We start from the raw sequence: 23,434 nt of genomic DNA on the forward strand, positions 1-23,434 counted from the left end.
ATAGGAGTGTTGTTAGCATCACAGAAGGTGCCTGAAGGTCAAGCATTTATTTCAATCATTAAATACTAGTACATATAGAGCTCATAGAATTATAGCTTCATCACAAGGTATGCTGTCTTAAAGAAGGGATTTCCATATTATTTTGTTTCATCACTCCTTGCCCAAATTGCTTCTCTTTAGAAACCTACTAAACTCAAAAAGTTCTGCTTGAAGTCCTGACTACCAAGAGCTCAATCTGAATAAGGCAGGGGCTGGAGAAGGGGGGGAAGAGATTGATGTCATATATCTTGACTTCAAAAAAGCCTTTGATCTGGTATCCCATGATCACTTCTTGGCAAAACTGGCCAACTATGGCCTTGGCTTCTCCATGATCTACTGTCTGGGGAACTGGCTATGTGGTGAGACCCAGAGGGTCATGGTTGATAGAAGTCAATCTTTGTGGTGCCCTGTGACCAGTTGGGTCCCTCAAGGCTCTGTCCTTGGGCCTGTATTGTTCAACATCTTCATTAATGTGGATATTGGCATCAGAAGTGGACTGGCCAAGTTTGTGGAGGACACCAAACTTTGGGGTAAAGAGTCCACACCTGAGGACAGGAGGGTGATCCAGGTTGACCTCAACAGGTTCAAGAAATGGGCAGATGAGAACCTGATGGCATTTAACACTGAAAAATGCAAGGTTCTCCACCTTGGGAGGAAAAATCCACAGCATGCTTATAGGCTTGGCAGTGCTACACTAGCTAGCATGTTGGATGAAAGGGTCTTACTTGCAGGTCATGACTAACCACAAGATGAACATGAGCCTTCTATGTGATGCTGCAGCTAATAAAGCAACCAAAACTCTGGCTTGCATCCATAGATGCTTCTCCAGCAAATCCTAGGATGTCATTCTCCCATTGTACTCGGCCTTGGTGAGGCCGCAGCTGGAGTACTGCGTCCAGTTTTGGGCTCCACAATTCAAAAAGGACGTGGAGAAGCTTGAGAGAGTCTAGAGAGCCATGCGTGTGACAGATGAAAATTATGTCTGTGTGATAAAGGTGCTTGCTGAAGGCTCTATAAAGATTAGACCAAGTGTTTTTTCTGTCATTTGTTTAGCTATTAAGCTATATGTTGTTTCTAAGAGCCTTATTGAAGTTTAAGATGTAGTAAGGCCTTGTATAAAGTAAGGCCTTGTATAAAGTAAGGCCTAGTAAATTTAGCAAAGCCTTGAAGTAGTAAGGCCCTGTGGCATAGTTAAAATTAACCTTATCAAAGGAATGCAAGGTTTGTACTGCTATTGGTCAGTATAAGGACAGGTAAAGTAAAAAGAATCTGAATGGCTGTAACTTATCAGCACAGCTCAGAAATTATAAATGGGCTGGCACATCCGGAAATCATTGAGAACGAAGATATAGCTCTGTGAAAAAGATTAATTAGCTGTTAACCTAGATCAGTGGGCCCGTGGATCTCAAGGAGCCCAAAGACTGAATACCAGGGTCCTTCCCGGTACCTCTCAGGCAGCGCTGATCAGGAACACCTGACTTTGCTGAGCTTTGTAGAAAGAGAAACTTGTCATACATCAGGCATCAGAGGGGACTGCCAATAAGTTGCTGTCATGAATTATTCTTGTCTGTCATTGTTTGTCTTATTACTACATGTAGTTGTGGTTTTTTTAAGTCAATAAACCTTTCTTACCTTTCTACCCTCTGACCACACTCTCAATCAATCCCGAATCCTCTGCTGGCAGCTGGAACACATGTGCATGATCAGAGATCAGGAAAGCAGACCTTACAATGAAAGGCTGAGAGCTATGGGACTCTTCAGCCTGGAGAAGCACAGGCTCAGCGGTGATCTGATGGCCATCTATAAGTTTATCAGGGGTGTGCATCAGGATCTGGAGGAACATTTGTTCACAAGAGCACCCCAAGGGATGACAAGATTGAATGGTCACAAACTCCTCCATGACTGATTCAGGCTGGACATAAGGAAGAACTTTACTGTCTGAGCCCCCAAGGTCTGGAATAGACTGCCGCCAGAGGGGTTCAGGTACCTACTTTGAACACCTTCAAGAGACATTTGGATGTCTATCTTGCTGGGATCCTATGACCCCTGCTGACTTCCTGCCCTTTGGGCAGGGGACTGAACTAGATGATCTCTCGAGGTCGCTTCCAGCCCTAATGTCTATGACATCCATGAAATCTATAAGGCAGCAGGCTTTTTAAAAGATAAAGGATAAAGCAAGTTTACAGCTAAATTGATTAGTTACTGAGAGACACAGAAAAAGAGGAACTGCATATTCTGAGCAGCAAAGAGAATTTTCATGGCTTTAAAAATCCATCTGGGAAAAGAAGAAAAGGGAAGCATAATTTGAAACAGAATCCACTATTTTGCATGATTATTTTTTCTATCTTCCTGAAGGTGGAGGAGGGTTGGGATTGGGAAAAAAAATCATCAACGTACAGGCTCTGAGCTCCAAGCACCCCCACTCCTCCCCCATGTGTATAATACTTGCTTTTCCAAGCCTCCAAAAGCACATTTTGTGCCTTCACAGGTAAGATATCCAAGAGAACAGAAAAGCAAACATTCTTTTCACTTAAGGCACTTTTACATTTTTCAAACTTATAGTTCCCAGGGGTAAGAATCCTTCTGCATCTTTGTTTTGTTAAAAAGTGGCATGTGAATTAAATCATTTTTAGAACCCCTTGAATTAGACTCCTCTAGATTGCATGGCAACAGATCATTGTAGTCTTTATAGGCAATACAGCTCTGATGTCAGAATTACAAAAAATGATAACAGTGTAAGAGGAATAGGGGCTTAACTGAACCAAAGTCTGGGTGCTCTTTTTTAAGAAATTCATGTAATAATTAAAATTATTCTTCTAATACTACTTTGTTCTGTAAAAGAGATCAGAGTCATAGTAGAATAAAAACAGAATGCTCAATAGCATAAATCCATTGCACAGCTACATAGGTATTAAGCTAATTGCATAATTACTGTCACTACATATAACCATAAGTGTTTTATTGTGTTCACTTCAAATCCCTTTCATAATTCCATTCTAAAAGCATGGCACTGAATTAGTTCTTCAGTAATTTTTCAGGTTTAATAAATCTATTTTGTCATGTATTCTCCTCAATCTACCAGGTCTTTTTAAAATCAGACTTTTTTCCTCAAAGGAATAAATAAATTACTATACAACAACCCATATTCAGCAGTGAAAGCAAATGAGGACTGTGCCTACACATCAAATAAAAATTAATCCAGTTCTTAGTATTTCTTTCTTATCTTTGAAGTCACTTCCAGGTCTTTAACCTGTTAGTTGTCAAAGATATTTAATAACATCAGAACAGAGGCTAACAAAGATAATCAGCCCAGCTATCTTTCAGTCTGAATACTAAATCATTTCACAATTTATATAAGCAGTTAATTGTTATTGAAAATAAACTTTTTAATTGGCAATGGTGTTTCTGAAAACTACTTGTATCTACATTAGTTATCATTAAACATTATTTTCTGGTTGTGGTTCTTTTGATTGTTACAACAGGACAGAAATTAGTTTATAGTCACCTGGCTTTGGGTTTACCCTCTTTTTGCATATAGGCACAGATAATATCACTTATCTACGAGATAGGCAATGCCAGTGTCATGATGAAGTAGAGTGGTAAATAACTCCTCTCTTTATTCTAGGTGCAACATACAGTTTTACATTGTAATTACATTGTAAAAAGGAAGTAGAAATAAAAAAAAAAGAAATATACAGGAAACATTTACAACAATACAGTGGCCTTTTGACACAGCAAAAACTGCTTAGGTTGGTCCTAATTCCTTCAGCATTCATCCCAGTTGACTCCTATGAAAGCTAGGAATGTAGGGTTCTAGCTTTGTTCCCCAGTTAACCCAAGGTCATCCATAAAATGGACTGGACTGTTCCATGGTGTGAACATCTTACTCCAAGTTTGCTTTGCCTTTGACATCAATGAAGCCAGGTTTTCACCCCTCATACATAGAATGAGCACTAGAGAAAGGGGACAAGAAAAAGGAAAGTCAAAGTAATGCCACTGAGATACAGACGATACTCTGTTCATCTTGTTATCACTCACTATTAAATAGGAAACTAGCAGGAGGATAGGAAAGAGTGAGAGAGAACACCTTTACGCCTTGTTCAAGACATATTTCAGGCTTCCTGTAACGGGCAGCAATAGGCTCAGAAATTTTGTCTGCAGGTAAAAAAGCTTCTGTTTTCACATTTCAAAGTAGACTTGGCTGTGCAAGCAGGTGTGAGTGAAGATCATACTAGAAATATAATGTACATAAGATAAATAATTGTATATACTTTTATACCAAGGTCAGTGGAAAAAATGAAATTGCTGCTGTCAAGATTCTGATTAATTTTGAATTAATCCATTTTCCCCTTGCAGCCATTCCGCAGAATAAAACTTTTTGTTGTGGTATAACTTCTGTATAAAGGCAACTTATTGAATGGTAGAAAATTTATGTTGGCTGCAGCAAATAAATGCTTTTTTTTTGTCTGATGAAAAACTGCTGTCATGTTTTAAACTCCTCTGTATGTGCATGTGTATATTCCTGTTTTGGGAGTAAGATGTATGAATACTGCAGTGAACTGAGAAACTGCTCCCATAAAAACTGGCTCTCTGCTAGGATCTAGACACTCTTTGAATGTATAAATTTCAACCTCTAAACCAAGCAGATTAATCCTTCATGTATAGTAGAGCCAAGTGTTGTCCTAGAAAATGATAGCTTCATTTCTAGATGTATTGTGAAATGTATGGGATGAGTTAGGATATATGAAATAGCTACATAACTCTTTTTTTTATAAAGTAATAACAATAGTGCCAAGGGGAAGAAGTGCCAAATGAGTAAGCACCAGCAGGAAAAATAAAAGGTTAAGCAACTAAAATAGAATAGATACTGTCTGCTCCCCTTTACAGAGCAAGGTCATAGGCTTTAAAGGATTTCCTATGTATTTTCATCAATGTAACTGAGGAAGAGTTTGGATCACTACATGCAAAAGCTATTTAAACAGAAGTGTAATTTATGAGAATCCTTTGGTAAGGTCTATGAATAACACTTTCCCTGCAATTATTAGTTTTGTAATTCTCCATTACTGAGCAAGGTTTTTAAGGGTACCACATCCTTCAGTAGTATTAAATGTATATGTCCTGAAGACTTGACCCCAAATCTGTGCCTTTAAATATCCATGGTAGAGGGCAGTGTGGTCTTATACAACTGCCAGAGATATTCCTGGATGCAATTTTTCTCACTTAGAGATTGTTTTCTGAAAGAATATCTTAGCTGCATCTTTGAAATGGGACAAAAAAGAGCCCTCCTTCCTCTTTGGCATATGCAAAATAAGGAGAGATCACCATACTTCTACCTGCCACCTGATCCTCTCTCTTCTTTCTGGGAAGCCAGCACTGCTACCAGTGGGTTCCTATGCTTTCACTGGGATCAAGTCCTAATTGCCAAGCTGTGATATCAGCCCCATGCTTCACAGTACCTGAAAGAAAAACTTGTACTCCTGATATTCTTTGCATATCAGGGCTGGCCATAGGATAGTTCTTGAGAGTAATACTTTCATGGACAATAAAAATAGATGGTTACTTAGAAATCCCAAGATCAAGCAATGTGTTTTCTTTGACATTATTGCAAAGAAATGTTATTGAATGCTGCTCAGATTAATTTAGCTTTTGTGTGTTTTATAATAACATGGGTTTCTAATTTAGTAATGCATGGAGAACAAGCAGAGCTGGCATAAATGTTTTAGGAAAATGAATTTCAAAGCTTTGTATGCTGATTATGTGGAATTATAATTATAAATTTGCCTTTATGAATTTTCATGCCAGGAGGGTCTGGGCTTTCATTCAGTGAGGGAATAGAAATTAGTGTCCTTGTCCCATAAAACAGAGAGAAGCAGAATGGACCTCATCCAGGGGTCATGAAGATCTTGTGTATTGTGGAACTCCCAGAGCATCATCGATTCACTGGACTGGGTGGAAGGGAGAAAGCATGGAGACAGAGTCGTTAGACCAGAAGTAATACAGTGTGGATGAGGTCCATAAAAGTCTGTGTATAGTTCTATAATTAACATTCATTTGTTTGAAAAGTAAAAGAGAAAATGAAAACCATCTTCCTCTCATTTTTCCTTGTTCAGTATGGCAAAAAATATACAGCAGAGCTTTGATCTTTTGTATTTAAGTCACATGTTGATAGACTTTTGCCATTAAATTAAATGCTGTGTAATAGATTATGAAGTATATAAATTCAAGTCATGAAAGTAATTGGATCCAAAGTATCTTTAAAAGTAAAGTTTGATAGTTGAGCAGATACATGGCTGGATATGGAAACTACAACAATCAAAAACTCCATTAAAAGCCTCTGAAGTAAAATTAATTAATTTTTAATCTAATCACTAGTTTAAAATTTTGAATGAAGAAATCAAACAGACTTTAGCCATAAGAGTGCTGCAGTAACATCATTGTAGCTCCAGAAAGAAATTCCCCCGCCCCACCTCACGTTACCCCACTCCACCACTCCCTGCTCCCCACTTGGAAATCCTTTGTTCCTTTTATTTCGTAAAAAGTAAACCTTTCAGTGTGTTTACAGTGCTGTTATGCATCCAACAGACCACTTAAAGGGTTCATTTACCAACATCATTAAAAAACACTGCATTGAAAGTACCAGATGCGAAAATCCAAGTGCTAGGAAAATACTGGTCTCAGTAAAATAAATGGCAGGTAATTCTCTCTCTCACACTTTAGTTTTGAGGATAAAAATGTTTAGACTTCAAAATGTGGCAAACACTTGCAGGAAAGATAGAAAAATGGTATCTTTTCCTTCTTCCCACTTATAAAATATTAGTTTATTAATAAGTATTGTACATGATATTGAATGTCTGGGGTAGTATCATCAATATCTTTTCATGTGCTCGTTTATACAGTTCAATGGCACATTGCTTATATTGCTTATTTTAGACCTCTGCTATGCATTAAAATGAAATGCTTCAGAATGAATGAATGGTTTGACTTCTATAGATATTTTCAACGCTGTATGCATTATCTATTGATGTATTTAGTTTATAAGTTAAAGGAGCATGATGAAGTTAGAGGTTAGGGAGGCACAGTTTCTCGTGATAATAAAATAATAACCTTTTAAGTGATTTATGATTTCTTTCATAAAGGATTTTTTCAATTTTAGTTAAAGGTATTTGGAGAACCGCATAACATATGTCAAAATAAAAAAAACAAAAAGGGAAGATTTTAATGTTGATATTTCCACCCCAAGTTTTCCAGGTCCTCAGAAAGCCATTTTGATATGAATGTAGCAATTTTTGTTTTATTTCCTGATTGGTTACAAGCTTCTCAGGAGAAGCAGCAGCTAAGACCTGCTGGGCTGAGGAAGAGTCTTCAAGAAAGTTGTACTTTAATATTTCTGCTAATTCTTCATAAGCAAGAGTGTTATATTAGCACCTATACTTTTCAAGGTCTAGAAGACCTTTCAGGAAATCTGTTTGGAAAGGCCTGTATTTTGGTCTCATTTCACTTGGCAAAGCACAGCCCAAAATAAATCAATCATCTGATGAAGAGAAACCATAGTGGCAGGTTCCTACTGTCCTTTGTTAGATTAGTTTTGCTGTAGCTATGGCAACACCTTGTCTCCAGACCAAAGTTCACTTATTTTACATCTTTATTACCACTGCTGCTAGTTCAAAGTTTACTGGCATAAACTTCCTGCCAGTACATAGAACGAGATCCAAAGTTTCTAGCAGCAGGGCAGGGAACAGTCTCAAGAATAAAAGGACTAAGGAAATAAGAACAAAAATATCCTGAATCCCAAGAAAAACACTTCTTTGTGACAAAATGCCATCCAGGAAAAAAATGTTGATGTTTGCAGCTGCTTTCTTTACTAGTATTTGGTCTTTTGTGATAGTTTGCCTCGTTCTTGCAACGAAACACTGGGCATCAAGTAAGGTTACCTTTTCCCAAGAAAATTCAAGCTCTGTTACCGTAACCATCGCATTTGGAATTTTTGAAGGTGTGTGCTCACAGACTATAACTGGTGGAGTTCAGATGCCAGAAACAACTTTCCAAGGTAACTACTGTAGTGAATGTAAATGGATAGTGTTAACTTGACTTGCCTTGATTCATTCCATCTTGGTAGATATATATGAACAGCAGTTCATTTCTTTTGTTTGTACATAAAATATTTTTATTGAAGACAGAGAATGTTCAGACTAACATCAAAGGATTAAGGAGAGCTTTAAAAAGGAGAAAACAAATAGTAAAGCATATAATAGCATCAACACATTTATAAGGGGCAAACTTTCAAATTATTCATGAACATGTAATCTACCACATTGTGGAGAGTGAGTATCAAGGTAAAAGGGAAATGGGTATATTAGAAATAGCAAGGGCACATTTGTAAAACTTTCATAAAGAACAGAATCCTGATTTTTTTTTAAGATTTAAAACATAAAAGATACCACATATCAAGACATTTCATGCATAGATTAGAATTTGTTTGCAAAATCACTGATTATTGATGCTAATTTTTTCCTAACATTCTCCAGATTAAATCAAAATTATTTGATATTTAATTTTTTTTAATTTAGAAGTTTTTTCTTGCTCCCAATTGGCAGTCATAGATTTAAGCTCTAGTAGATCACTTAAGGAAAAAATCCAAAGTATTAGATAAAGTTCTACTGAATGAGTCTAGTCTAGATAATTTAATGATAAAAACAGAGTAACATATATCTGGAACTAACGCATACGTTTTCTCACGTAAATACAGTGCTCTGACACTGATGTTTGGCATTGGACATTAATTTTAATTTTTTTAGAAAGATTGTCATAAGTCTTAGATTCCATTAGCTGTAATATAGCTATGCTTTACTGATATCAAAGCAGTAAAGTAAAATGCTAGAAATTGATTTTTTAAATAATTAAAGTTAAACTTTTAAAATTACAGATTGGTGAAAAAAAGATTAACATGATAATATCTATTATCCATTTCCTTTTAAATCAACTTCTTTTTAACAAAAAATAGTATTTTTAATTCTTTTATTTCTATACATATTACTATAGCTATTAAGTAGTGGCAATTTCTTATTTCTAATGCCACACTGTATCAAATATACATTGAAACGTGAGCTTGTTACCCACTTTTCAGGCTCTTTTTCTTTAAGATTGCCAAGAAGCCTATCTGATAAATTTATAAAGTTTACAAGGATGACAGGAAAAGAAAGAAATATTAAGACAGACTACAGACAAAAAGAGAAAAAGATGAAAAAGGGGTGGGGAAGGACCCTTGAGAAAGATAGTAAAAATAAAATAAAAAAAAATACTAGAAACTAAATACCAGGAGCAGCAAAATAGAAATAATGAAATTGTGTAGGTTAAATAAATGTTATTGAACTGGATAGAAGTGTCTGAAAATTCTAAAAAGGTTACGCACGTACTTAAATTTTTGCTGAGTTGTTCTATTGACAATGATGTACAGTGGTATTTACACCAGTGTTAATCCAATAACTTCAGAATAACTATTTTAATGTTTAAGTATGAAACTGAGAGGAGAAGCAGCCCCCAATGCCTTGCCATTAGGAAGAATTATTTAAATCAATTATAAAACATTTTACAGTTTTCTACTCCTCATACTTTTGGCACAAACAGACCACAGCCAGACACAACTCCAGAAGTCCCTTGATTTAGAAAATAATGATTGGAATCATTTAGTTCTTCCTCATTCATTATATTATTACCTGAATTTATCAAGAATGCTCCACCTGCATTACCAACAGGACCTGAGTTTGTAACAGTGACAAGAGGAGCCAATTCACCCTGGGGATGTAATTACACTACAATCAAGACTTGTCTTAGTGTCTATATGACAGCAGAACATCGAACGATTATAATAGCAGGGCTAAGCAATCCTAATGTATGCAAATTTTAAGATCTACATTCCAACCAAATCTTTACTAGCAGAATAGCTTAAATAATTGTCATTCTTAAAATAATATTACACAAGGGTACATTAAAACCCCAAGTTTTGACATCAGTCCATTTAAACAATTCAGTTTGTTTAAGGTAGAAGGGTTAGATCAGGATTTGATTTAGCTATTCTAAATCATATCTATGCAGGTATATAAAACAAGGGATATGTATAAGAACTGTTTATATTTAATTGTTTTACCTTTATGCCAGTAAGTGCTGTTCCTGATCACAGTTCTATCTATAAAAATTGGAATTTATCCATATAGAGGACACTGCAGAAAGCCACCTTAGATTGGAAATAATTCAGGCCATGCATTTTGTCTTTTACAATGATTAGCACAATAGAGTCTTCAGCCTGATTATGGCCTCTGTGTGCTACTGCAATATAAGGATTAATTACAAACTAATAAAAAGCACTCACAGGATATTTGCAAGAGCAAAGCAGGTAGGATTTGACCTGCATACTATATTTTTAGGCATGGTACTGTGCTTTGTTGCTGCCTATTTGAATTATAAGTAAGATGTAAAATGATATTTGGCACGTTATTAGCTGCAATGTACCATTGTGACACTCCTGTTTCCAGAAAAAAAGTGAGCAAAATTTAAATATTATGAAAAAAGGTGCATACTTTGGCCATGGTAACTGTTTTTAGCAAGAACTTTACCAGATGGGCAAAGAACGTTTGAAAAATAATCTAACAATTTGCTCAAGTCCCTCAGTTAAATTGATATATGACGCAGTCAAATGTAAAGTGTTTTCATTCTAACGGTGTTGGTTGTAGCTGTGTTGGTCTAATGACATAAGTGGGGAAGGTTATTTGGGTAAATGTGATATATTTTATTAGACCAACTGAATAGTTGGAAAAATTGTTCTTTACAAGCTAGTATGGTAGGTTGTACAATTGTACAGTATTGTAGATGTTTTTTGCTGAGGCCTGTACTATATGGTTTTGCAAATTCTCAAGACATGTACAATACACACTTTTGTGAAAGATTGTTTTCTGACACTTTAAACTTAATATTGAACAATAGTAAAATAACTTCACTGATCAGACTGCAAATGTCAGAGTATCCTAGTAAACGACAATCTCTTTCTTTGAGAAAGAACTATCACCCCTTTCACCTAATGAGACTGTTGGTGAGGAAGGAAGCTATTTTGTCATTTTCACCAAAACTGAATTCCACAACCCCACAAAGCAGTGTGAAAAGGGAAGAACTGTCATTAGGCTACAATGTGAGGAAATAACTGTGTGAACTATTCTATGTATTTTTAACTGATAAAAATAAATGGTGTAGTAACTTAAAGAGTCATGTTCTGCCTGTTTTCTAAATTCTGAAGCATGATGAAAGGCCAAATGGAACACACTGGTTTTCTATAGCTTTGGAGAGATGGTATGTGGCTAATATTTGCATAACTTACCACTTGCTTGAAATTCCAGTTTTAAACTCCATGTCTGGATCCCCACATTGCTCATGGTTTTTGCTATACTGTTCATGTACAGAAATTGTTAAATACAAAAATAGCAATTTGAAAATAAAATTTACAGAAAACTCTGTTTTCAGATCTTGGTGGTATTTTTTACCATGACTACCATTAAAAAAAAAGGTGTTTTCAGATACCATTTAAAAATATTTTGTAGCAAAATTTCAACCACTATAATATGAAGTATTACTTCAGAGTGACACTAGCTATTTGATCCATAGCAATTTTAGAAACAAAAGGATTTTAAATTGCAGAGGCTATGTGTTATCATGTAGCTGCCATGACAAAGTGGAATTGAGAAAAATGTTATTGGGGGAGGGTCTTGAAGAAAGGAATGATGGTAATATAGGGTTGTATTAAAAGAAAAATATGAAGGGACAGGTGTCTTTTTTTCATAAAATAACCATTAGGAAGAGTAATAAGCATTGTTTTAACCATGCAGCCCATCCTGTTAATAGCAGCAACTGTCTCATGCACTGTGGATCTCCATTAGATATTTTGTCTCTGTTTCTCATGTGGAACTTCCATGGATTTCAGTGGACATTGTGCCTAAGAATTTGAATGGAAATTGTGCTGTAAAACATAGGCAACATAAATCAAACAGGGGAGTGTAACCTTTATATAGCTATTTTTGGAAATCAGAAATGTCCAGCAGCACGTGGGAATCCGGCTTCAGCTGCATGCTGCTCCAGATGGGACAGACCCGCCCAGGTTGGCACCAGCCAGCAGAGGCGGTGGCAGAGCCATGTGCCGCTCAGGACTGACCAGTGCAGGTAGGGGAAAGTGCAGCTGAGCCCCTGCTGCTCCGGCCGGGCTCATCCTGTCCTGAGCGGCACACGGCTACTCCTCCCACGCACCACGTCAGCAACGTCAAGCGGTGCGTGTGGGAACCTTGTCCCTTCCCCAGCCCTTCAGCAGCCATTAGGAAGCTGCTGAGGGGCTAGGGGAGGGACAATGGGTGGGAACAAAAGTAAACAGTGTTTACTTTCGTTTCCTGTTGCAGCACCTCGGGCCTCAGAAAATGCCTTGGCGGGCCATATGTTGGACAAGCCTGGATTAGAGGGTCAGATTATAATATATTTTGAAAAAACACACTATTTATCTTCAGTTTATGTACAATGATAGCACTAAAAACAGAAGACACATGAAGGCAAAGTAGCCCAAACCAATGCCCTTTCAAGTCAATAGGGTCATTAAAAAGGGAGCCGGACTGAGTTCTAGAACCAACATATTGTGACAGACCAGGCATAGTTAAAGAGATCTGACCAATCAGAGGTAAAAACAAACAAGCAAGTGAATGTGTATAAGAAAATAGGTAGGACTCCACAGGTGGATTGATATCCCTCACAGTCAGATTGTTTTATATCATAAATGTGTAGAGGGTTTAATCTAAATACAGATTCATACCAATTATTTTCGACCAAATCTGTTTTTGTAGATTACTTTGTTTATTCCAGTTATAAAATATGGGATTTTAGTCTTCAAAAATAAAGAAAGAGCAGAGAAAAGTAACCTATAACATATTAACTAAAACCTTAAATAAACAACTGCAACAAAAGTGGTACTTACTGTGGCTTGCAGGTGTCTAAGTCACTAAGTGCCATCCTATTCCACCTGACAGCAGCCACAAAACTGCCAAGAAGTCTAGAAAACAATGCTTATTAGTCTTCAAAACAGGTATTTTATGAAAAACGGACACCACTTCCTGCATATTTTTCTTTTCTTGCAACCCTATATTCTCACCCTTCCTTATGTGCTTGGCTGGAACGTGGGGCAATGAACATTCTCAGAAGCAGCTGCACAACTATTTAGATGGCCAATTCCCATTTCTCATTTTCTTTGGGAAGTGAGTGAAATCCACCAGTCTCCGATTCCTTAGGCAGAGAAAAACTAGGCTACTTTAAAACACAATGGGTGCGTCTACATGTCGCTGTATGGTGACGTTGCTATGGTGCCATGTTTTAGTACTTCCTTTTGGAAGTACTAAAGCATGATGTGGTACGGGCAGTTACTGTGCTGTGCATATACCACACTGTTAAGATTTTCCTGCTACATCGCCATAGCAGTACATCAGACCAAGGGAGTGTACCGCTACAGCGATGTAGCTGCCAATCACATGTAGACCCACATGATCACTACATTGCTGTAGGGCACCTTATAGCAATGTAGCATGTTGCTGCGTCACTGTAGGGCAACGTATAGACACACCCTTTGAGGCAAAGATTAGGCACAAAGCATAGTGGAGGTAGGTCCATGTACCTTTTACCCTATAGCCTAGGCATTGGATTACTGGTGCAGGAGACTGAATAAAGCTAGAAAACAAGCCTTGTATCTCAGAGCAGTTGAACCCAAATTTCTCATGGAAATGCCCAAACCACAAAGCTTACCAGCAGCACGACCCAGATATAGGCCTTCAGGCTGACCCTAAATGACCCTAAATGGTCACAACTTCAGAGATAAGAGACAATGATAGGGAAGAGAGGGTCTCAATTAGATTTATGGAATAAGGAGCAGACAGACAGGTCAGGAACTCAAGTTCTGTAACAGACCAGGGCATAGGCAGTCATCCTGGGTAGAACCACAAGCCAGAGGAATTAGGAACAGGAAGCAATTATTCAGACCTCAGTCTCTAGCCAGGAGGCCTGGGTGAGGCTGCTGTAGCTGTTCAGGACTGGGACACAGACCTTCACCCAACTAAGCCAAGAGCTGACTGTCAGAAGACTAGGGTCCAGGCTGGATCAGTAACCTGTCTGGTACCCTGGCTCTAAGCAGTTGTCTAGGCAGACCCTAGTCAGGTCCGCTTCCCTGTATCATTAGGTTCAAGTTAAGGTATTAATACTGAACTCTTTCTTTCAGTTTTAGATAAATTGGATAATGTGGAAGCGAAAAGTGTGAATGTTGTGATCATCTTTCTCCTGGTTCTCAGTTTGTTCAGCTCCCTTCTGAGTTCTGGATTTACATGTAGTAACACTGTATGTAATCCCTATCAGACTTTTTTGGGGCCTATTGGAATCTACACCTGGAATTCCCTAAATGGTAAGTATGTAAGGTATGTTACTTTAGATTACAGGAAAGTATGACTGGAAAGCCCCTTCCCAAGGCAGGATCATTCCTGCCTAAACCAACCCTGCTGCGTGTCAGCCTAACCTGCTCTTGAAAACTAAGGAGGTTGGGGGATTCCACAATTTCTCTGGGTAGCCCGTTCCAATGCCTGACCACCTTTATCATTAGGAAGTTCCTTCTAATCTCCAATCTAAATTTCCCCTGCTGAGCTTGAAGTCAATGCTCCTAGTCCTGTCTCCTATAGCCAGAGAAGTCCATCATCATCCTCTGTAATCACCCTTCAGGTTTTTGAAGACTGCTATCAACCCCTGCACACCCCAGTCTTCTCTTCTCCAGACCAAATAACCCTAGTTCTTTAACCTTTTCCTCCAATCTTGATTTCAAGAACCCTAATCATTTTTGTTGGATAGTTGGTTTTCAGGTAGAAATTTTATAATACACTTTGTCTATATATCCTGATTCTTATTTATGTCAAAACTCCACTGTGCTGTGGGGAGCAAAGAGAACTTGTGCAGTGTATCTAATAGATATGTCTGTATGTACAGATTATATTTCCTGATTCATTAATACAGTAAAAGCTCTGTTATCCGGCATCTCCTGAGAATGGGGATGCCAGATAACAAAATATGCTGGTTAATTGAGCAGCCCCAGCTGCCACTTCTCCCGCTGCATCCTCCGCCCCTCCTGCGGCACTGCTGCCCCTCTCACAGGCCCTGTTGGCCCTGTGGGACAGGGAGGTGGGTCCCTCACAGCCATGCACAACCTATTATGCCCCCGGGCCATGGGGACTTGGCAGTGCAGGCTGCTTTGCCCCGGGCCATGGGGGCTCAGGGAAACTGGAAGTGATGTGGGCACTTCTGGTTTCACTTTTCCCTACAAGCTTATTAACCAAGCATGCCAGCTTGTAAGGTGCTGGTTACCAGAGTTTACTGTAGATGCATGCTCACATACCCATTTTTACCAAAAGAGGGGAGGGGGGCAATAAAGGAGTTTTGATTTTATCTATGCTGACAGCAGGCAAACAATCTTTTCCATAGCCATGTATAAATATGGCTTGCCTATGAATTTTAAGAATGGGCAAGGATTATTTCCCATATGATATGGGAAATGCTATAAACTGACAACATTTGAAAGATGGTATTCATTTATTTAGGCTTCCAAACTGATATTGAAACATCCTACCTCTTATAGAAATTGCAGAATTTATTGTTTACTTTAAATTAATCCATCCTTCAGTAAGTTAGTGGGTTCACTGATTGCAATAATGAAAATGAACAGAAAAGCCATTTACAATATAATTTAATGCAACTGGGTGCATACATGTCATCAGAGCTCTGAATAATCTGACCATTTTTAAACTATTGAAACCCAGTCAGGAAAATGAAGGTATTAGAAGCAACTAAGGCACATATTTTTAAAGGTATTTAGTAGGGGTATACGAAGTGGGCCATATTCAATTCAATTTTGGCCCAAATCAGGGAAGGTGATTCAATTCATTGATTCAGATCACTGCCCCTGAATCAATTCAGCCAAATATGGATCTGAAGATTTGATGCTGATTCAGAGAATCAGCAATTCAGACACAAACACAGCTTTAAAAGTTTTTTCTATATATCTTGAGGTACCAGGTGTGGCTCCTGAATGCTGCAATGTTGAGGCGCATGGAGCATCCCACAGGAGTGGTGGGGGTGGCTGTCCACATGCTCAGCAGTGAACCCAATGGTCTGGAAGCACTTCCAGTCTACTTCCAGGTCTGCCAGGGACAGCACTGGGGGCCCCTTCCCCTATGCCCCCCCAGCTCGGCAATTGACCACAGGGGGAAAGGCCTCAGGCAGAAGGGCTAAGGAGGGGCTGGGACTGAGCCCGTGCCAGCCTGGTGAGCTGGGCTGTGGGGCAGCAAAAAGCCCCCCAGCTGGGGGAAGGTCAGTGTTCAGCTGAGCCATTGCATTCACCCCACCGTGCCTCTCTCAGGCAGGGGCTGAAGAGAGGGCAGAGCTGAGCTGGTCCCAGCCTGGCTAGCTAGGCTGCAGGGGAGCAAAACCCCCTCAGTGGGGTCTCTCTCCTATGCTAGGCAGACCCCAAATGTAGGAGGGGCTGGTGCCAGGCTGGATGATCTCTCACAGGTGTGGGGCTGGGCAGTGGCTGGGGCTGAGCCAATCAGAGCCCTGCTAGCCAGGCTGTGGGCTGATGAAAAGCCCCCCCTCCCCCCCGTGCGGTCTTTTCCCAGTTTAGGCAGACCCCCGTTGGGGGGCAGGGCTGGGTGGTGCACTTCCCCTCCCCACCTCCCTCTCAGAGGCACAGGCAGGGGAGGGATTTTCTACTGCCTCTCTCCTCCCTGCAGCTGACAGCGAGGCGGGGTGGCGGGTGTCCAGCAGCCAATCAGGCCTGGGGTGCCACTGGGCTGGGTTTAGCAGCCTTAGGCAGCTGACCACGAGGGGTGATGCACATCAGCACCCCCAGGCTCCCAGCCTGGGCCAGTGCAGGCTTCTGCTTGTCTTGGCCATCCAAACACTGAACATCAGTTCAGTTTGTTATCGATTCAATCTATACAGCTTAGAAAAACCTGCAAAGATTGAACCAATTCCGCCTTAGGCTTTTTGAACTTTTTGAAACTTTGTACTTAGCCTTAAAGTCCTGTGCAGTGGTACACCTTGTTATTTCACTCAAGTCTGCAAAGACATAATAGCTCAACATATACATGAAACAAGTAAGTTTTAATCCAAAGAATACATATGAGGTTTTAGGATTGTGAAAAATGTGATCATTTTTTTCTGAGAAAAATGCTTTCACAGATGATAATAAGATAAAATATTCCCTAAGATAAAAATTAGTAGAGAGTTGAACTCCTGCAAGCAGTTCCCTGGAGGTATAACCCGTCATTCACCCATTAGGCTTGCATCTGGCTTCCTTTAACGTACCTTGCTATCCTTCTGATCTTGCTACTGTAATAAGCCAATCTCTCAGTCTGAATTTATCTCAAGAGGATTCTGCTTCCCCTAAGAGCAGGCTTTGGATTTGGAGAAGTTATTGAAAAATATCTGATTACAAGGTGCTTCAGTGTTAGAGATTCATCCTCCTAAAGCATTTCAAGTGCAAAACTGTTATGTTGGGTACCTCTGCTTTTGCTTTACACTAAATAGCATTTTGAAACTCATCTGGGAAATCCCTCTCAAGCAGTATGGATCTTGGGACAGAATCTCTCCTAGTGTACACGAGCTTCACTGCTCTGATGTCAATGGAGCTATATTGATTTACTTCAGAGAACCTGACATCCTGTTTTTGGAAAACAGCTACTGTTTTAAATGAAGCCATATTCACAGGTGAACATAACATAATCATTCCTTAAAGCCTGTTGATTTCTTACTACTGATCTCCAAATTCTATAACACCCTCAGAAGATTTTCTGATCATTGAGGCTTGTAGGTAGAGGTATGGTGATTTAAGTACGGGAAGGAGGTAAAAATACAGTAGGCAATATAAATGGGAAGAACAACATGCTAAGTAGGCCTGTGTGAGTCGGCAGTGATCTGATCCGGCTTGAGATTCGGCTGCTTCAGATGGCCACGATCTGATCCGGAGCTCCGGACTGGGTTACTGCCTCGATCCAGCTGAAGCTTCAGAGCTGCCTCAGAGATCCAGCCATAGGGTATAATGGGGAATCAATTAAATAGCTATAACTTTGTTGTTTTTTTGTACGATTTGGATGAAACATGCAGGGATGGTATCCTCTGTTGAAAGCATGAAACCTGCCAAGTTCCAAGAAGATCGGTGCAGGGGTTTGGGCGGAACTGTACCCCAAAGTCTTGAAAGCCAAACTCATGTCGTGGCTGTGTGTCACACCACAGGGGGGTGAAAACTGCAGGGCTGTCCACAGCTTGAGAGGCAGTTTCCTCCAAACCCCTGCACTGATCTTGAAACTTGGCAGGTTTTGTGGCCTCAGTAAGAGCTACTAGCCCTGCTGTTTTCACCCCACTATGTTGTAATGCCTAGACTTGACATGAGTTTTGCTTTCAAGAATTTGGGGTGCTGTTTCTCCCAAACCCCTGCACTGATCTTCTTGAAACTTGGCAGACTTCAGCTTCTCTTCAGAGTATACCATTCCTGAAAATGTCATCTAAATCAGACAAGAAACATCAAAGTTATAGATATTTTATTGTTTCCCCATTATACCCTATGGCTGGCAGCTCCGAGGCGGCTCCAAAGCTCTTCGGAAGCTCCGAACTGCTTTGGGAAGCCGAACAAGGCTAACGCTTGGACCCAGATGTGCCGCTTCAGACCCCAAAGCATCCAAAGCTTCTCCAGATCCAAAGCTCTGTCCGAAGCCTCACACAGCCCTAATGCTAAGTCCTGTAAAGAACTAGAATCAGGGAAGTTTATTAGGGGGCACATCTATATGTGCATTAATGCGCAGTGGTTACTGCACATTTAGTTTAATACCTGTAATAACAGGTACTAACTAAACACACAGTAACTGGTGCTACTGCACAGTAGCGCCAGCACATGCATTTTAGGTGATGCTAGGAGACCAATTCTATTGCGCATTAGTGCATTAACAAAGGTTTTGCCCACTGTGCTAATGTGCAGTAAAATTAGCCTACTGAGCTTGACGTCTCATGTAGACGCACCGTATAGCTCCAAGAAAAATATTCCTAACAGCATTAATAACACATTCAGACTCCAACACTATTTAGCCAAGTCTTAAGGTAACCACCACATCAACTTGTGTTTTAAGTCTGTGAAAAAAATAGGGTTCTGATTTACAGTTCATATGTATTAACTCTTGTAGAGCCTCACTATATATTTCCAATGTAAAATTTTACTGACATCAACAGAAACTGAATATATGGCTCAAATAGAAAATATTATATACACCTACAAAGTCCAAGAGCAAGATTTGTGCTATGCGACCTCCTTTTAAAAATCTGAAAATGTTCACATGGATGTAACTTTCTTGACTGAAATACATGATAGAACCATTGTATTGGCCTAAACTTACCCAAAGAATGCTTTTCTGTAACTTCTGTATTTATATTTTCTAGGCATCTTCATTTTTCTAGCCATGATATTATTTGCAGTGAATATAGAGGCAAACAAGCTGCCAGCAAAGTTGGCTTCAAAATGTACATCTTCTACAAATCAATCTGAAAAGTCCACCAGTAATTATGGATACTCATACTGGATCATGCTGCTTATACTTCTTTTGAATGTCGCCACTATTGTCATTATATTTTTCTATCACCGTGCAAGATACTCTGAGAAGAAAGAGCAGGAAAGACCCATAGAAAATGCACCAAAAGATGGTATTTTGTTTTAAGGATGCCAACTCTTTTAAGTTAAATATGACGTGGAAGAAAATGTAATTTGGACAGTGAGAACTGATCCTTTAAACTTCAAAATTGCACTATTTTTTGGTTCATTGTACTAAACAACTGATGTCTTTAGTACTCATTGATTGAAGGCAGCAACTTAATGTAGCAAAATAGTGATCCCAAGGTACTTCAGTTGTCTGTGGATCCTTTAAGGATGAGCTTTGTATAGCTCTCTTCTGCTCCCCTAAAGGAGTCCCTTACAGGGAAGTGGGCAGCAAAATGGTAATGAACACAGGGACTCAGTTTTAGGGCAGGGGCTTCCAGGAAATGTTATTCCAAGTCTATACCACCTTGCAGCTGAATAAACCCTACTGCAACACTCTGCACACCCTCCACAACCTTCCCAGAAGCTCTTCTGACTTACAATGAAGAATGAATGAACTGCCCTTATCTGGCACAAGTATCAGAGAGGCATAAAAAAGACAAAAGGTAGGGCAGGTGGCTCCTTACAGACTCACTGGTTCAGACAAGCAAAAGGTTTTCTAGGCAACAGCCTGCCTGGTCAGATGTAGAGAAAGGAGGCATAAAGATATTAAAATACTATTTCTACATTTTGACCACAGGCTCAGTTAGAAACAACCGTTTCTATTGTTCCTGGGCCATTGTTTTCAATTACAGAGTCATTCTTAATCTGAAAGCTCAAATAGTCAACAAAACCTAAGATTTCCTGTGATGCAGAGGAAAAGGTTCTGGGGTATCAGTGCTTTGTTCTCCACTGCAGTCATTGCTATTTTCCCTTCTTGTCTTGTATTTCATTTACTCTCCTCTTTATAAAGTAATCACTTTCACACTGCTGCTCATTGCCTAAAAGTTGTCTTTGGTTACTTTATTCTGGACTATGGGCTCACTTCTTGTTAACTATTCACTGCATGAACCTAGTTACTATGTAAGATGTTGCCAGTTTCATATAAATCCTCCCACAGCATAGTGTCAGACGGGCCCATTCTGCTGCAGCTGCCACCTCATATCTAGAATGACTTTATACACATTTTTAGTTTGCACAATGACAATATGCTAAAGGGATGTAATGCAATTGTAAACAAGAAGGAAGATGACATGCAAATATAAATGAGAAGGCAAGTCTCTGCTCGCAGACAGAGGTGCAGCTCCCTGCTGTAACCTCAGAGCACTTTGCAGGAACTGTTCTGAATTACAACAATCTCCCAGACCAAACAGAAGTTCACTGTTGATTCCAGGGGGGAGAGGAATCTAGCTGCTGGCTTCAGCCCCGTTTCCCCTGGCAATAGTCCCTCCTCCATCCCAGCCCTTGCCGTTTACAAAATGGGAGGTGGGAAAGGGAGCAAAGGAAACTGGTTTTTGGGTTTTCACAGCTGGCTCCAATGCATGCATCCCCAACCTCCAGCTGGGGCTGAAAAAAATGCAGACCAAACTCCCTCCACTCTCTTTCCCCCCTCCTATTCTGAAACCAGTGACAGGCTAGGAAGCAGCTCAGACAGAAGTTACAAAAGATGCTCTGTTTTGAAATGTCTTCAGGGTTCAGATTTTTGTGGGATAGAGGCCTTTTAAAGCACTTTGCAGACATGTATTTCTGTTTGGTAACAGTTGTAGAGTTTTCAGGGGCCAGATCAAGCAAAAACTGTCACTTCTGTCTTGTGTGTGTCAACTATTCATTTCTTGGTCATGTGATGGAAAAGTATGAGAAACCTTATTTTAGACCATTAATAGGCTTGATTACTGCAATTAACAGAAGTAGAAAGTGCACTTAGCACAGGTGTGGCTTTCCTACTCCTTGAAAGTTAAATCACCTTTTCACCAGGGGGGATATATACAATACTGTGGAGTCAAAGCTCTCATTCATTATTTGGAATTTAATGAAGATTCAATACTTTAAACTTAAAGAAAACAGACTCCTGGCTTTCTAACTTCCTTCTTCTAATCTTTACCGCTACCCTGACAGATTCTCTCTCTGTTAAATTGTTAATTTTTCACATAAGAACTAACCTGACCTTCCTCTGGGTAAGAGGGCAGAACATATAACTCTAAGGTTATGCTCAATGCTCATACCGCAGGGAATGCATAGTCACAGATACAACAAGCAGCATCGTCCACACTCTTGCTCCTCACTGCTGAATGCCTTTCTTAATTTGTAAGAGACAAGGATTTCTGTAAGCAATATATTTCTTTAATTGGACAAACTGCATACTTGGGATAGATTTAGACAAGCTTTCTGGTACATAATACCCTTCTCCATGTCTACAACATCACTTCAACATTTGCTAACTTTATCATGTGACCTCTGTTTACCCCGGCTTTTGTAAGTCAGGTTCAATATGTATTCATTCAATGACATGGGACAGTGCTGCTAAATGTGTGGCTGTGTGGGCTAGATGAGTGGTGCAGGGTCAGTCCCTGGCTAGTCCAACTGTGCTGGCCCAACTCTGCATAGCAGTCCACATCATCCAGCCTTCAGGGCTCCCCACAGGTCCAGAAATTTGACAGCAGGGGATCTGCAATTAATGCTGGCACTGCTTCCTAAATGCCACATTTTTGGACTCCTGGAAAAACCCACAGGTTGGATCTGAAATGCAGGTCAGAGGTTCAGCACCCCCAGCATGTGCAATTGAACATGAGATAAAAAGGGACGCTAAAGAACATCTTTATGGATACTGGAGTTTTTCCTGCAATGTGATTTCTCAAAAAAAAAAATCTAACAACTTCAGAAGCTGTTGGTTGTGTCAGTGTAACTTTCAGGCTAAAATATCCACTGTGCTTTATTAGAAGAAATCATAAGTTCACTGCAGAAGTCTGGTAATAGAGCAATGTATATGGAGTAGATCAGCACAAAGTTAGAGTCACACACAAAAAAAGTTTAGTTTCTTTATGTGGAGACTGAAGATGTGCATCAAGCAAAATGACCATAGCCAGTTTTCACTTTCTGACAAGAACCCTGACGTAACTGCTTTTCATCACAGCAAACATTTCAGCTGAAATGTCAGATATTTTGGGCCCACAAGCTGAACTGGCACAAAGCCAAAACATTTGCTAGTTTTGTTTTGGCTGCAAAAAAGTCATACAGCTTCAGCATGCAACTGTCACTCCTGTGCTAAAGCCAACATGCATCACACAGCACAATTTAATCTGCTTCAGGCATTTTGTATAACAGCATCAGTCATTGCAACAGATCATCAGAGGACCTGTACCTCCTTCTTTGAACATAAATGACTGACCATTACTTTGATATCTGTACTGCAGTAAAGGCCCATTAATAGGAAAACTTAAGTAGAGTCAGTGATTTACTTTCAATATACATCCTCAGTTCAATGTGCTTATTGAAGCTTTGGAGTCTGTAAATATTAGTCTGGAAATCTCTCAAGATTTGAAGCTTTTTTTGTGAGGTCTCACATGTTTTATCCTTTGATACGATCTTCCTGCTAAACTGCCCATACAGAAAGTTTGCTGGCTACTAAGGCTAAGAGAAGCTTCGGGTGGTGAGTTGATTTGGAGAAGATTTGGCCCGATTTGGTGGCCAAATCTCCAAATCTGAATCAAATCATTTTAATTAATTTAAATATCT

The 23,434-nt window shown here is 39.6% G+C and overlaps 1 protein-coding gene across 1 annotated transcript; it reads left to right on the top strand.

Annotated features, from left to right (window-relative positions):
- Positions 1–7,735: 7,735 nt before the first annotated feature.
- CLRN3 (clarin 3) lies at positions 7,736–23,117 on the top strand. Its single transcript, XM_090057272.1, has 3 exons — positions 7,736–8,086; positions 14,324–14,503; positions 19,570–23,117. The coding sequence occupies exons 1-3, from the start codon at positions 7,855–7,857 to the stop codon at positions 19,842–19,844; spliced, it is 687 nt and encodes a 228-aa protein (XP_089913398.1). The 5' UTR covers positions 7,736–7,854; the 3' UTR covers positions 19,845–23,117.
- Positions 23,118–23,434: the final 317 nt, after the last annotated feature.

The sequence above is a fragment of the Crocodylus siamensis genome, chromosome 7 (genome assembly GCF_052110815.1).
Source record: "Crocodylus siamensis isolate JL-2025a chromosome 7, ASM5211081v1, whole genome shotgun sequence".
Classification (NCBI taxonomy): Eukaryota; Metazoa; Chordata; order Crocodylia; family Crocodylidae; genus Crocodylus; species Crocodylus siamensis.

Bases quoted from the DNA above. Each gene is read 5' to 3' on its own strand.
- CLRN3 (XM_090057272.1), top strand. From the start codon at position 7,855: ATGCCATCCAGGAAAAAAATGTTGATGTTTGCAGCTGCTTTCTTTACT. The intron at 8,087-14,323 runs GTAACTACTGTA...TCTTTCTTTCAG, and splicing joins GCCAGAAACAACTTTCCAAG to TTTTAGATAAATTGGATAAT. The intron at 14,504-19,569 runs GTAAGTATGTAA...TATATTTTCTAG, and splicing joins CACCTGGAATTCCCTAAATG to GCATCTTCATTTTTCTAGCC.